Here is a 16189-nt window from a genome sequence, read left to right on the forward strand (position 1 = left end):
TTAAAAAAGGTTTACACATATTTATTTATTTATTTATTTATATCTAACAAGAAGTGTAAGTCCTGGGTAGCAATTTGTGTTTTCTGGTTCCAGCAATGTTCTTTGTATGTGCTTTGTACCTCAGAAGAGAGTCTGCCAAGGCACTTAGAGAATGTTAAGTCTCTTAAACTTAAAGGACTTTCTGAGAATGGGCTGCAACTGGCAACGCAGAACCCATACAACCCAGCAGTGTCACATTTCCCAACAAGCATGTATTTCCCCCACTCCTTTATAAACACTTGACATCTGCTAAAAGAAGATTACACAACAAACAATAACAGAAAGCCATTTACTGTGTGTGTCTCACTAAAGACAAACAAGTTCCTCTAATAAAAGCACAGAGAATGGATCTAGGTTGCCCAAATAAAAAAACAAGAACAGGTTTCCTTTTCTTTCTAAAAACATAAACAAAAATTTAAAAGGCTGCAAGCCTCTCCACACGCTTGCTCAGGAGTAAGTTCCATGAATCTTAATCAGTGTGCAGAGGATTGCAGCTCAAATCCCTAAAACACCACATGCCTGCTTAAACCAAACAAGTGATTTGCACAAATTCACTTCTGCTTATCTGTCCTTTGAAGTGAGTTTTTCAATCAATTCTTGAAGTGGAGCAAGTTCTCTTCTGTCTATAAGGTTAAATTCCTGTGGGAGGCAGAAACAGACCAACAATTCAGTTCAATATTTAGCAGGATATCCATTTAGTTATCAACAGCATTGTTTTACCCTACCGGTATGTAACTGAAAGCACAATTACCTTACGCTGGAAGTAAAAGCAGTCAACACAGCTTTTAGGAAGAACATAGGTGAGGGCAAGGCACACCTAAACTAAGACTAAAAGAAAGATCCCCATCTGAGAAAGACAGATATTAAAGTTCATTGCGGGGAGATTCCACAGAAAGCATTGCCCTAGCTGCTGCTATTGCAGAGATCAGAAGAGAACCAAGAGAGGTTCTCATTTCACTTCTCTAGGCATATTCACTTGCCTCTTGTTGATATGTGAGAGGATCATCAGTTTCCCAGTTAGAACTCTAGAATATTTTTGAACCTACACTACTTAGGTGCAGAATCTATATGTGGGACTGCGCATGACACATGAAGAAATCCAGCAATATTTTTAATTCTAGGTGGGTGGCCAAATGCTACCAAACACCTCTAACAATAGAAGTCTGCCATGCAATCTGTGACAGGACTAATTTCCATTCCACACAGAAGGATTTCAGCATTTTCAAATGGGATATATAATCCTAAAGGAACTTAATCAGATAATCACTTTTGCATATTTTCCAATATCCAGTTAAAGTGCACAAAGGTTTCTGGTTATGCATATTCACCATTCATGTCACATTAAGGAGATCACAAAAGAAAATATTTGGCAGGTGGCTTTACTGTACAGTTTTTGGAACCTGCTAAAACCTTTTTCATTAGGCAACCCTACCCAAACATGTAATTTTACTAGGTATATTTGTTTTAAAACTATTAATTTTATTTACCTATTTTTTAAAAAATTATGTCAGCTATTTAAAAAATGTTCAATTCTGTTGGTATTTTTAAATTAATGCTTTATATTTTATAGAACCTCCTTTGATTTTTCTGGTTGAGTAAGAGAGAGAGTATATAAGTCTTTCAAATAAATAAATAAATAGCTCCAAAGCTTTTCTCCCAGTAATACTTCACGGCATGACATAGAACTTAACTGGGAATAGGGCACAGCTGACAACCTTAGAATCATGTTAAAGAGAAACTTCAAATGTGCTTACAAATACAAGGGTCCCTAGTTACCGCAATAAGCAACAGAAAACTCAAGAGAGAATGCGAGCCTATGCTCCATCTTGCAGGGAAATATTAAGTCATAGTACCCCATGCCTAGTTACCTGAACAAAAAAGATAAAGTGCTTGAAGGATGTGTTGAGATGTGCCTCTTCTTGCAGCTGAATGACTGGATCAAAGTGCTGGTGGTAGATGTGAGCATAAACTCTGAAGAGACGCTTTAGGATCGTTTTAGCTACCGACATGAAGTTCTTTGGGAAAGGAACACCTAGAAATCAACAAACCAAACATCCAAGTGTTTACATTCAAGTCCTACAAAGAACGCAGGGTTGTATCCAACAAAACCATCCTGTTCACACAACAATGTCCACTTGCAAAACAGAACTTCCCCTCTCTTCTCCCTCAGATTTGTTCTGGGGTTTCCCCTAAGCATCCAGAGCAGGTTGGGGGGGAGGGGGAGAGAGAGAAGAGGAAGGGGAAGTTCTGTTGCACAAGCAGAAGCAGCCTTTGTGCTGATGAGACAGGTTCATTAGATACAATCCCCAGCTGCTCAAGACTCATCTAGATAGTGGCTTCTTGCTTCAGTGCATAAGATGTGGCACAATGCATGACCCATGCAGCAAGCATAAGAAGCCACTCACAAGGAATACAGAGTTCTTGTCATCCCATGAATGGGCAGGGAGCAGCACAGGTTTAAACAGCCCACGTATCAGGACTCAGAACCACAAATATCGGAAAAGTACCATCTATGCAAAAGTTTTTCCAGCAATAATCAAAAACACAACCAGAACTATTCAGCAAACATGTTTTTAAAGACATAAGGTAACTGTATCTTGCACGGATTTAAAATTTTAAGTTTAAAACTGTAATTTTTATAAACCAACAAATGCATCGTGCAGAAGTGAACAAAAATGCAATACTACACCAGCACAGAAATCACCCTAAGGGAAGCGTCCTGTTTGAAATACTGAGTATTTAGCAAAAATAGCAAACCAGTCCTCAAACAAACTCGTACTTGTGTTTTCCCTCATTACAGCTTTTTCTCTAGAGGGGAAAATAAATACCCGGTACCATAAGCAGAGAAACATTTAATTGCTTATTTTCAAAGATCACTTTTCCTTTTAATTAAGGGCTGCTAGAAATTAGGTATGTTCTGGTCTACATAAAGGTAAAGGCACCCCTGACCGTTGGTCCAGTCGCGGAGTCTTTAAATTAAATCTTGCAAAAAATTAATTGATATTGAACAACTGCTGCTTAAGATGGTTACATACATTTTCAAAATCTTATGTTAAGCTTCCCTCAAGTTAAAAGCTTTTGTTTTCTCCTATTCCTTTTGAAACAGCATAGATGTTCACAGTTTGCAAATTAAACCATCCAGCTTTTATATAGCAGCAATATACTAATTTTAAAATTACCTATTTTGGATGGGAAGAGTGTCTCGTCATCCAGCTGGTCCTGAACCCATGTCATAAGGTAATCAATGTACTTTGGTGCTGAGCACTTGATTGGCTTCTTTATGTTTGTCCCATCTGCCCAGTGGTACTCATATCTGGAATGAAAGTGTTAAAAGACATCCCTTTAAATAAATCTAGGACTGTACACACCAAACAAATGAATTATAATTATTGTTTTCATAACATTGGGATATAAAGGCCTGCTTCAGGTGTGTTCAAGGACCTAGATATGCTCAAGAGAATTCTTCTCTCTTTTAACCCCTTCCTCATACACAAGTCTCCTCGGTTTCAAAAGTGATTAGCACAGGAAGAAATTCCCCCCGGGCATTGAGAACCAGTTGGCTGACATCCAAATATATACACATGAGAATTAGTGTGATTATGGTATCACTATATAAAACATGACATAATCAGCATTTTGCAAAGCTATCCCTACAACCAGCAGGCACTGTGGCTCAAGGAGAATTGTTGTCCTAACCATGTTCCAATGCCCCAAACCTCATAGTACCTCAAGCCAGAGGCAGGTTCTTCCCCGATACAGCCGTGTCCTTAGCTCATGAAATGCTTTTTTAATTCCAGAACTTCTGGTGCTAAGTAACACAGGCATTAAACACACTCATTCATGTTTTACTCCTTTTTAACCTAAAGCTGACTTTAATAGCATTGGATTTAAAATTATGGTATTGCATATAGATGAACTGATGCAAAATGACACATTAAGTGGAACAGTAAAACAGAAAACATACAGCCATGAACCTTAATTATTCTAGAACCCGGTCTCTTGATTCCTTCCACCAGCTGTACAGCCTCCTTAAATAGCCTTCCTTTTGATAATCATAATATTATGCACAGCTCCCTCAAATTTTCTCTTTCTCTTGTTTGGTGTGAAACTACTGTACAGTACAGTATTTCAGCTCAGCACACATTTCCTGGATAGCAAGCAACAGTGTAACAAATCAAACACAAGACACCCAGGGAGAGAGCTTCAATGTATCTATGAACCAGAACATTGTAATTAAGCAATGTTTTCAGAACTCTTAGATTTTACGGTAGGAAACTATGAATTGGCTTCTTTAGAGCCAATGCAATAACAATAAGCAAGCAAAAAAATTTAAAAAATCCCGCTAAAACAGTTATGTATTTCAGAAGAACCGAGTAAAACAATAAATGCTAAAGCAACTTTCTTCTGTATTACATCGATATTCAGCATGGAGGGCCACTTTGGAAACTATATTCACCCATTTAAAGTTTTCAAAAATCTATCAGCTGAACAAAATAGGAAGATCTGAATGAATGCCAAAAACTGGCTTCTGAACATGTGGAACATTTTGGGCTGGAGACAGACAACAGTTGTCAGGGGAGCTGAAATGGTTAGGAGGAGCCATCAAGTCCCATAGCGTACCTGAGGGTTGTCAAACTCACAAAGGTTAGACAACCAAATTGTATGTAAAGAGAGACCAGTAAAGCCTGTTTTGCACCTTGTAAGTTCAAGTGCAGTTTACTTCCACGTTATGTGTGCATAAGATTACAGTATTAACCAAGGTCTGCACACCCACTTCAAACCAGTTACATATCCTGGCTTGTGGCCATTCTTTTCTCTAAACAGTGGCTTTCAGACACAATAATTAAGGAAAGCAACTGATAGTGAAATGTTATGCTTGCACATGGTGTCCGAATAGCTAACCCAAGAAAAAACAGCTGCTTAATTGTAGTGAATAAGAGGCAACCATTGCCTCTTATTGCAAATGGTGCCAATGTAATAACATGTCTGTGAGTAAAAGATTTACATATCCGCCTTCATTTTTAACCTTGTTCAGCTTTTGCCAGCTAATAAATTTGGAAGAGATCAGAAAAGTCCTTTAATCAAGGTTTCTGTACTGAAAATAAAACCCTGCATCCAAACAACTCTGATTCAACCAGTTGTCAAGATATATTAAGAAACAGAGAAACAGAGACAGATCATGCTATTTCCAGATGCATCAATAGAACTAAAAGGACAAGGCAACTATATATGTATTACATACATATGTATGTAAAGGGGAAACAAAACCCGGAGGGGGGGGGGACACACCTATACAGACACATATATTTAATGGTCCTCTCCTGTCTTAACACTGCTTAGGGTAGGAGACAGCAAATAGAGGACCCTGAGCCAATCCACCCCACTAGATGGTATTGCTTAATCCCAGTTACCAAGCTTCAGGCAAGTGTGCTGTTGTAGTTGTGCAAAAGGGATTATCTAGTGGGCTACCTTGGGTAGCTGGGAATCAGAGTTAATCACTATCATTTTTAAAATAAAAAAGGGTTTCCAGTTCTCAGTGTTGTAGAGATGAAAAGCATGCAGACAGTATTTGCAATTCAGCAGTTCAAGGTCAGATCATGGCCTTCAGGACTATTAAATTCCTCCTGCTCTGCTCTCACTCACACTTTCATTGACCCCCCACAACCAAACAAATCTGTAAAGAATTTGATCAGGCTAAAAGCAAAAACATGAGACACAGAACTTCAGTTTCTTTGTAAACAAAATTTCAGGTTCTTAACTTACTAAGAGTAGCAATTACCATTCTTTAAAACCCAGTTAAAAATTAAAAACAGCAAGTATTTTATGTCTCATAGTTTCAAAGTCACATAACTAGCATTCTTACTTTGGACCTGCAGACATCACTGGGCAGCTCTCTTCTGTGCAGAAGTCTGTAATTGTCCCATAAAGCATGTTGATCTGGTTGAAGAAGTCCACAGCTATATATATATAAATAGGAATGATTTCAATTTAGCAGATAACTGTGTAAAACGTTTGTGCATTCAATTGCAAGCGAGACCATCCACACAGCTTCTCAGCAAAAATATTCTGCTGTGCTTGATACCGGTATGTTACTATACAAAGGAAATGCTGGTCAGAAAACAGACTAAGGCCTCCAGAAAGACTCACATAACAAGGTAAGTGTACTAAAATGGCTTTGAAACTATATAATCTATGTTTGTTAAAAGTGGTGAAAGTACAAATATGCAATCCCCTGGCTTTCCATTCCTTCCAGTGAAATAGGATCCTTAGAGCCAAACCATCTACAACTGCCAAGCCCACATCTGTCAATGGCCCAGGGTCTACCTCATCTCTTAACATGCTTTGCTACCTTTACATCCCTTGCTTGGCCGTTCCTTGTCTATAGTATCAGGATTTCTGTCTGGAGTTTATCCCCTGGTGTTAATGAGCAGCGTATCTACCAAAGCAATGCTAAGAAGGCAAAGTTCCTTCTGTTCACTGCTTTATCATTTATTTAAAACATTTCTATACCTTCATCAGTAATACCAGGGAGACTCACAACAATACAAATGTATTTCTCATAAAAGGTAAAGGACCCCTGGAGAGTTAAGTCCAGTCGAATACAACTATGGGGTGTGGCATTCATCTCGCTTTCAGGCCAAGGGAGACAGTGTTTGTCTGCAGACAGCTCTTCCGAGTCATGTGGCCAATATGACTAAACCACTTCTGGCATACAAAACATCATGAGTGCCAGAGCGCACGGAAACACTGTTTACCTTCCTGCCGCAGCAGTACCTATTTATCTATTCACACTGTTATGCTTTTGAACTGCCAGGTTGGCATAAAATATTACAGTGGTACCTCGACAACCAAACGACTCGACTTCCGAAGGTTTCGACTTCCGAAGTCAACAACCCTGAAGTTTTTCCGCCGCGTGCGCGTTCTGCGCCTGTGGTCGGCGCATGCAAAGCGCGAAATTGCGCTTCATGCATGCACAGAACAGGCGCTTCGAGAACCGAAGACTTCGACTTACAAAGACGGCCGCGGAACGGATAGTCTTCGTAAGTCGAGGTACCACTGTATATTAAAATACAGCAGAATACAAAAATCACAACAAAACCAGCCAAATTATACTAAAAGGGTGGCATTGAGAACCAGCAAATGTCTGGATGCATCAGAAACTTAATGAAGTTGTGCAAAAACTTAATAAAGGGGGTACGATTCCATAAACTGTGTGCCATGACAAAAACAGTCCATTGTCACTAAGTTGACCAGGTAGACTTCATCCAAATATCTCAGTGTATGGGCAGATTTATGTGGGAGAATGCATTTCTTCATGTACCCAGGTCCTGATTTTTTTAGGGCCTTAAACTCGGCTTGGCAGCAAACTGGCAGCTGGTGCAGTTCTTTCAAAATTGATGTTATATACTCATGTTTGGTCTCCCTTTTCTGCAGCTGAGCTGCTGCATTCTGCAGCTTCCAAATCAACCTTAAGGGCAGTTCTTCATACACCACGCTATGGTAGTGAAATATTAAGGCTATCAAAACATGGCATGCTTGCACCATGCTATCCTGTCCTGGAATGTGTGCAGCTGACACACTAGCTGAAGCTGGTAAAAGGTGATACTAGCTACCCACGGTCACTTGAACCTATCAGGATTCAGTTACAACTTGAAGAAGAAGAAGAAGAAGAAGAAGAAGAAGAAGAAGAAGAAGAAGAAGAAGAAGAAGAAGAAGAAGAAGAAGAAGAAGAGTTTGGATTTGATATCCCGAAGGAGTCTCAAAGCGGCTAACAATCTCCTTTCCCTTCCTCCCCCACAACAAACACCCTGTGAGGTGAGTGGGGCTGAGAGACTTCAGAGAAGTGTGACTAGCCCAAGGTCACCCAGCAGCTGCATGTGGAGGAGCGGAGACACAAACCCAGTTCTCCAGATTACGAGTCTACCGCTCTTAACCACTATACCACACTGGCCCTCACCCATCCCACCAGATCCATTCACTGATCCAGGACTTGCACGTCCACACCTGACTCAGATGTAATAGAGAAGCAGAGCAGGATGGCCACTGCCAATGGCTTCACATAGATGTTAAACAACATTGGGGACAAAACTGAACCCTGTTGCATCCCAAAGCATAACTGCTAAGGGGCTGAGGTACAGTCACCCAATACTATTCTGAATCTAGCCCAATAAATAAGACTGGAACAACCAAAGCACAGGACCTCCTACTCCCAACCAAGAGAGTTGGCACACTAGGATACCATGGTGTCAAAAGCTACTAAGCTATCAAAAGGCAACAGGGTTGCACTCCCCTGCCCGCTTAATACCAAATCCATTACTAGATAGATTCCCCTACTCCAGATCCTGAAAAAAGCAGAGCACCCTTCTTTCAAGATGCCATTTACAGACTTGTATTTGAAGATTGGCCTTGTAACCACAAACAGCTGTGCAATTTGTCTTGTTTTAGTTTGGCTGCAGACACAGCAGCAGCACAAAAGGATTTGCGGCCTTCCACAATCTAATTGGCTGATGTCTGGGAAGTCAAATTATGACAATTTCAATGTCACTGTCATTAAACTGCTATTGAAATCATGGCCTCCTCCGTTCAGCAACTGACAGATCCTTACATGCCCTTCAATTCCAGTCAAGGAACATAGGAATTAAAAATTCCTTTGTTCTGAATTATTTATTTTCACACAGCTGCGCTCGCATAAGGGCATTTTATTCTGTGTTGTGTGTTAACTGGACCATAATTTTGCAGTCCTTATAAACAACACTTTAAGAGAGGTTGGTATTATTATTACCTCCAAATTGCAGCTAGAGGAGCAGGCAGTTGAGGTTGAGAGCAGAACATGAGAGAAGAGCTTGCCTAAGACCAACTATTGAGTTTATGGCAGAGGCAAGGTTCAAACCAGGATCTTCCCAAATCATAGCTCAATCCTTAAACCCAAGATGCAGTTATTCATTCAAAGTTTTCCATCTAGATTTTTTGACACAATATTTTCCACAAAAACAAAAGACTGTAGAATGCTCTCCCCAGGGAAGTTTGCCTGGCGCCTTCATTATATACCTTTAGGCGCCAGGCAAAAATGTTCCTTTTTAACCAGGCCTTTAGTTGATTTGATTGACATCCTTTTAAAATGTGGGTGGTTTCTTTTGGGGGGTATTGGGTTGTAGTTTTTATTTTGATTATGTATTTTGTGGTTTTATATTTTGATTGTATTCTGTGAACCACCTTGAGACCTCCGGGTATAGGGCGGTATATAAATTCAATAAATAATAATACTGTAGTTTAACAATGGGTGTCTTAATTCAGCTGTGGGAGGGCATGTCTGTACAGAAAAACAGCTGTAGATGGAATCTGAGGGAGTCAAACTTACTAGGCTTTTATCAGCTTTCAATGTTTGCTAAAAACAGTGGTGACATTTCTCTCAAGAACAGCTGGAATTTAAAGAAATTACTATGGAAAATCCCCAGGAAACATGGCAAGCCTTCGAGCCCCAGACACTTCTGTAGCCATGTGTGATAAACAACACTGTAAAACCCGTAGTTCTGCTCAACCCGTAGTTCTGCTCAAAGAACACAGACAGACCACAGACCTAGAGTATTTGTGATCCATCAAGCTGGACAGAGACAATTAGCCATTTGCTGCAGCTTGCAAGGGCCTCCAATTGCTTCTGCTTTGTGCAGTTCCAGACAAGGGGAAAACCCAGAAAGTTTATCCCACCTTTTTTTCCTCCAAGGAGCTCAAGGTGGCATATAAAGTTCTCCTGCTTGCTCTTTAACAACCCAACAACAACCCTGTGAGGTATATTAGGCTGAGAGACAGTAACTGGCCCAAGGTCAGCCAGGGAGCTCAGAGGGGATTTGAACCCTTACCTCCCAGGCTCTATTCTAACATTCAAACCACTACATCATATTGGCTCCAGTTACATCACGGCACATTCAACTATTTCTAACAAGAGTGATTTCCAGAGGTAAGTTTGCAGAAATAAATTTAACCATTACCCTCCCATGGGAAATGAATGTCAAATCTCTCATGCCTCCCCAACCCACCCACCCACTGGTTTTATCAGTCAATTTTAATGCTCAAAAACCATACAGGGGAGAAAGGTCATGCTACTTACTGTTCACTGCAACCCATTCATTTAGATCTTCACCCTCAGGCAGCATAACAGCCATCCGTAGGTTGCCACTTCCAAGAGTGGCCTCTGCATGTTTCAGCAGCTCATACTGGTGAGAGCCTTCTGGAATATTCTTCTTTGGTTTAAAAGTTTTAGAAGAGCGGCTACCACTGCAAAAGGAGGGAAATATTTTGGTTTCAGAAAATCTTGTGTACTGGGGAAAGAGACAGACAGGTTCACAGAATGATCCCCTAATCTTACACTAACATTCTTATGAGTTAGAATGTCTTCTCCCCTCCCCACAAAGTATAAGATGGCTATGTGACTAATCTGTTGCATGCTTGGAAGCATGAGGTACACCCTTATTACATACCACAAAAGGGGGGGGGAATCCATGGGTGGTGAGATTATCAAAAATACAGATGACATAAACTTCCGTCACACAGTCAAATAGCCAGTAGGTGCTACTTCTCCATGTTGCAATTCCATCAAGAATACTGATCAGATGGAAAGGTCTACACAAATCCTGCCATTCACATGCAGCCCTTAAATTGACAAAGGAAGAAAGACCACACAGGATCTCTCAATAGTGAAGCCGTAATTAATCTAGGTTAAGTTTTCTTGAATCTGTCCTCTTGCTTAAAAAATATAAGAAGTTTGTTAGTTCAAATTAAAGTTTACATGAAGGTCAATATTCTTTTTTACAAATCTCAGCAACCAGCAAGTGTACAGAGGTCCACTGGAAATTGGCTAGTTGTCCATCAGTACTGTCTGTCTACCTTCTGCTTTAAGCTACCCATATAACATTTCCAACCAAATATCTGTCCCTTCTATTCCAGTTCTCTTTGGACCCATTTTTTCAAAGATGTAGAGGAATACATCTAGTACTCAAGAAACAGTAACATTCAAGCTGCCCTGTGTTCACCACAGTGTAATCACAGAACAGCAACATACTGAAAGGCATACAAGAACAACTAAACTTTGAACAATTGTTTTGAGAAAGGTTCAAATGCAAAAAGGTTAATTTTTTAAAAAATCTATTCTGAACATGTGGATTCCAATATGGCGGGAAGGCAGCGATAAAAATAGTAAAAGTCTTTCTTTTTGGTCAAGGAGTACAATTTACTCAGAAATCTTTAGGTGGTAGAATAGGAAGTCCAATACAGTGGTACCTCGGTTTATGAACACAATTGGTTCCAGAAGTGTGTTCATAAACTGAAGCGTTCATAAACTGAAGCGAACTTTCCCATTGAAAGTAATGGAAAGTGGATTAATCCATTCTAGACGGGTCCGCGGAGTACTCCACCTGAAGCGTACTTAACCCAAAGCATGGGTGTAATTGGTTCCGGAAGTGTGTTCATAAACTGAAGCGTTCATAAACTGAAGCGAACTTTCCCATTGAAAGTAATGGAAAGTGAATTAATCCGTTCCAGATGGGTCCGCGGCATTCCGAAAACTGAAAATTCGTAAACCGAGGTGTTCATAAACCGAGGTTCCACTGTATGTTGTCAACTAAATCAGAGGAACCCTAAAGTCTACTGAACCTACTAACACTTTCAGGGGATCAGGTAAATTAATTAACTAAGAAGTAAATTCTAATGAAGATATTTTTCCAACATTCCCTTCTGATCCTCCTGAACAACCATATAACATACAGTGGTACCTCAGGTTAGGTACCTCTTTAGCTAATGGGGCCTCCCGCTGCCGCTGCGCCGTCACCACACGATTTTGTACATGCAAGTTATGCAACTTTGAAAGAAGTACAGTAATTAGTTTGTGTCACCAAAAAATATAGAGGCACAAGCTTTAATGAGTTTGTTTTTGGGACTTCAGCATAGGTTACCCGAGCAGTGAAATTTGATACAACTAATCCCCTTAGCAAAGCAAACACAATAAGCAAACACATAGCATTGGACAGACAGAAAGGAACAAGTAAACTGCTTTGACGGAGTTTGGTTTGTCTTGTTCCAAAATCTTTAATCAGGCTGTATGTTTTTTGTATCTTCGGAGACACTTTTCTAACACTAAGGTTTACTGCTCTAGAGAATGCACGATTTAGTTAATGAATTTGTGTAATAAATTAGTATACTGCCCTTCAGTAAATATTTCCATGGTGATTTAGTTAAAACTAGATATGCATAATAAAAACAGACAAAAATCAATAAAAGAGCACAAAAAATGCATTAAAATTATCATGCTGGGAGACAATTAACGGAATGACAACCCAGCACTCTGGATTTGTGCAGGATTTGCTCCTTAGCCTTTCCTTCTCCCAGAGATGTCCCACAAGGCAGTGGGGACGGATTTTTCATCAGGGTTTACTCCCAAAGCCTTTCTCATTAATGAGGATAGCCGCAAGGCAGTGGAGGTTTAGGATTGAAATTAATCCTAATTAATTTAAATTAATGAGGAGGTGGCCCTGTCGGCAACAGGGAAGGCCTGTGCTGGTGGTGTTTGTGATACCCCAAATACCTTCCACACATAATGCCTTTTACACTTTTTGATCCGCTAATCTTAAAGTAGGAGAAGGAAGGAAGGAAATGTGTCATTGTGGTTTGCTTATAACACACACACACACACACACAGCGTTATGTGCACACTCCTCTGTAAACATACAATATTGACTGTCTTCAGAAATGGGAGGGGATTCAGAGTTTTAGGGGCTAGCCCTATGCAGATCTGGAAAATATTTCAAAATCCTATGAGTTCATCCTTCTTTTAAAAAGGAATTTGAACACCTGATGTTGTAGCTAGGTTTAATCATTAGTGTAATGAACCCAAAGGTGCCTTGGGGTAAATGGTTTATTTCCATTTCTACCCCACTTCCTCTCAAGTTTCATAAAAGAAAAAAATTGTATATTCATTTTTAGCAAGGGCTGTGTGTGAAGACAGGCTCCGGTGGATTGAGTAGACAAGACCAATAGTGGGTCCAATGGTCAAGAAGGTGTTTTCTGTATGTACTGTACAGGGAAGTGATGGGGAGATGGGCTCATCAACTTGGGAAGAGAGCCCATCTAGAAGAAAAGCTCTGATCCTAAACCCCTGCTGCCATGTGGGATATCTTTGGGAGAAGAAAAGGCTAAGGAGTGAACCCTACACAAATCTGGAGTGGAGTCCCAAGACAGTTGGATGGGGCCTTGTACGTCATCCATGAATTAGTCAGGCCATCTAAGTCAGTGCTATCATTACATCTTGTAGCAGAAAATCCCATAGGCTATTACAAATTTTGGAAGTGTTTTACTATGCCCTGAATCTAGGCAACCCTAGAAAAACAATCTATTCACTTTCTACATACCATTCATACATTTGTAAATCATTCATCTCCCCTTACCCCAACCTAGTCATTTTTTCTTTAACCTTTCCCTTATAGGAAAGGTGTGCAACACCTTCACCATTCTGACTAATCTTTTCTGAACTTTATTAGGCAGATTCAACAAAACAGATGCAGTAAAGTACCGTATTTAAAAATTTCCTTTAAATGCCATAGCAACCTACAATCCCCTTGTTAATTTTTCTTGAGGGACTAATATTAATCAGTGAGTAGGTAACAAAAAATTAAAGTACTGTTCTATCTTTGAAACCTGCCATGATTACCAGTTCCTAATTTGTTACTGTATAATCAGCTTAATCAATGCAGTGATCTTGTACTCTGCGTTATTCTGCAAACCATAGTTAATCTACCACTATTACTACTACTACTAACACTCCTACAATTTAGTGCTTTACTTCAGTTTGCTACTAGTTTTCCCTTATATTAATACAGTGGTACCTCAACTTACAAATTTAATCCGTTCTGAACGGACCTTCGTAAGTCGAAAAATTTGCAAGTCGAAGCCAATGTGGGAATAAATTTTAAAAAAATGTAAGTCGAAAAAATCCTATCTAAACCGCATTCAAAATGGTGGACGGAACTCTGTAACTTGAAACATTCGTAGGTCGAGTCATTCGTAAGTCGAGGTACCACTGTATAGGATTCAATATATAAGCAAACTTTCCTTTCACATTCAATTCCCCATCTCAATTATTTTTTATTCATATTTTTAGTCATGCTGAAGTCTCATTTCTTATTTTATTACTAGCATTTAGGAGTATTTATACCTCAACCACTACCCAAAGTTTTGAGGCTGCTTACAATATATTAAAAACATAATAAAATAGGCAAGGATACAATAGTCACTACAGTAGGGCAAAGGGCTACTCTGAAATAAATACCTTAGTGTTGCTTCTGTTTATTATATGCAAGTCGTTTTCTTGAAGTGAAGTAAGAAGCTAGCTGAACACCATGCACCTCCTTGACAACGTGGAAATATTAATTTATTCCTAACAATGTCTCTCCCTCTCATGTTGATGAGTCTTCACACACCAGAGGACTTATCACCGAAAATCAGCAGAACATGCAAATGCTGCAGAAGTTGCTGGGAACTATTCAGCAATGTTTGAATAAACTAAACAAACCAGACAAAGAAAGCCTAAGCTCTAAATCTTTCTTTGCTTTTGTGAAGGGTCTCTTTTGCTAAGCACAATCCGGTCTTAGGAATCCAACCGAATACTCTAATATTTTTCTGTATGCATATTTTTAGCACATTCTCTCTCACCACAGCACAACACAGCTATAAATATCACACCATCAAACATGAAGCAAAGGAGGGTAGCTTTGTTCACTGTGACTTCATGCAGCAAGAGTAGCTTGCTCCTCAAAAAAACCCCAAAAATAATGATATAGCTGAAAATAAACAAGAACTAGTGCATTGAAGAATGTTATATAAATTATCATGACAAAACACCAAGAGTCTTAAGGAACATAAGATACCTTCCCTATTCAATAGAATAAGCTGTCCTAAAGTCACATCCATACCGTATGTTTAAAGCACATTGTTTCCTCCAAACAAATCTTGAAGTATAGTTTGTTCACGGTGTTGGGAATTGTAGTGCTTTAAATGTGTTTTTCTGATGGCAGAAAGTGAGGAGGAATTAAAGAACCTTTTGATGAGGGTGAAAGAGGAGAGCGCAAAATATGGTCTGAAGCTCAACATCAAAAAAAAAAAAACAAGATCATGGCCACTGGTCCCATCACCTCCTGGCAAATAGAAGGGGAAGAAATGGAGGCAGTGAGAGATTTTACTTTCCTGGGCTCCTTGATCACTGCAGATGGTGACAGCAGTCACGAAATTAAAAGACGCCTGCTTTTGGGGAGAAAAGCAATGACAAACCTAGACATCATCTTAAAAAGCAGAGACATCACCTTGCCGACAAAGGTCCGTATAGTTAAAGCTATGGTTTTCCCAGTAGTGATGTATGGAAGTGAGAGCTGGACTATAAAGAAGGCTGATCACCGAAGAATTGATGCTTTTGAATTTTGGTGCTGAAGGAGACTCTTGACTGCAAGATCAAACCTATCCATTCTGAAGGAAATCAGCCCCGAGTGCTCACTGGAAGGACAGATCCTGAAGCTGAGGCTACAATACTTTGGCCACCTCATGAGAAGAGAAGACTCCCTGGAAAAGACCCTGATGTTGGGAAAGATGGAGGGCACAAGGAAAAGGGGACGACAGAGGACGAGATGGCTGGACAGTGTTCTTGAAGCTACCAACATGAGACTGACCAAAGTGCGGGAGGCAGTGCAAGACAGGAGTGCCTGGCGTGCTATGGTCCATGGGGTCACGAAAAGTCGGACACGACTAAATGACTAAACAACAACAACAAAATGTGTTTTAAAGCATGGTGTGAATGTGACCTGAATAGTTCATAATTCATTTGCTGCATTGACACAGAGCATAAACACTGAATGATCTTGAAGGAAGGAACATAAGACTATTTAAACACAAGGGCAGCACCCTATAAAAAGGGGATGCAAAGAGGAAAGAGACAAAACAAACAGCCAGGAAGAAGGAAATAACTGCAAAGATAAGGAAAGGGTAGAGTGGCCAGAAGATGAAGTTGACATTCAGACACAGTACAACAGGATATTATCTCAAAGCAGAAGCAATACAAATAATTAAGGAAGTAGGGCAGACTCTTCATTACACTTTAAAATATCAATGCATTTTT

At 39.8% G+C, this 16189-nt stretch overlaps 1 protein-coding gene across 1 annotated transcript in view; it reads right to left on the reverse strand.

Moving 5' to 3' along the window:
* The window catches only part of MOB1B (MOB kinase activator 1B), a 32667-nt gene that overhangs the window by 4495 nt on the left and 11983 nt on the right, over nt 1-16189 (reverse strand). The window contains exons 2-6 of the mRNA XM_035103093.2: nt 10145-10311; nt 5903-5996; nt 3219-3352; nt 1908-2071; nt 595-678 (exon numbers count right to left, since the gene is read on the reverse strand). Coding sequence (XP_034958984.1) covers nt 601-678; nt 1908-2071; nt 3219-3352; nt 5903-5996; nt 10145-10311 — 637 coding nt within the window. The 3' untranslated portion in view covers nt 595-600. The remainder of the gene's footprint in view (nt 1-594; nt 679-1907; nt 2072-3218; nt 3353-5902; nt 5997-10144; nt 10312-16189) is intronic.

Source organism: Zootoca vivipara, chromosome 9 (assembly GCF_963506605.1).
Source record: "Zootoca vivipara chromosome 9, rZooViv1.1, whole genome shotgun sequence".
In the NCBI taxonomy this organism is placed as follows: Eukaryota; Metazoa; Chordata; class Lepidosauria; order Squamata; family Lacertidae; genus Zootoca; species Zootoca vivipara.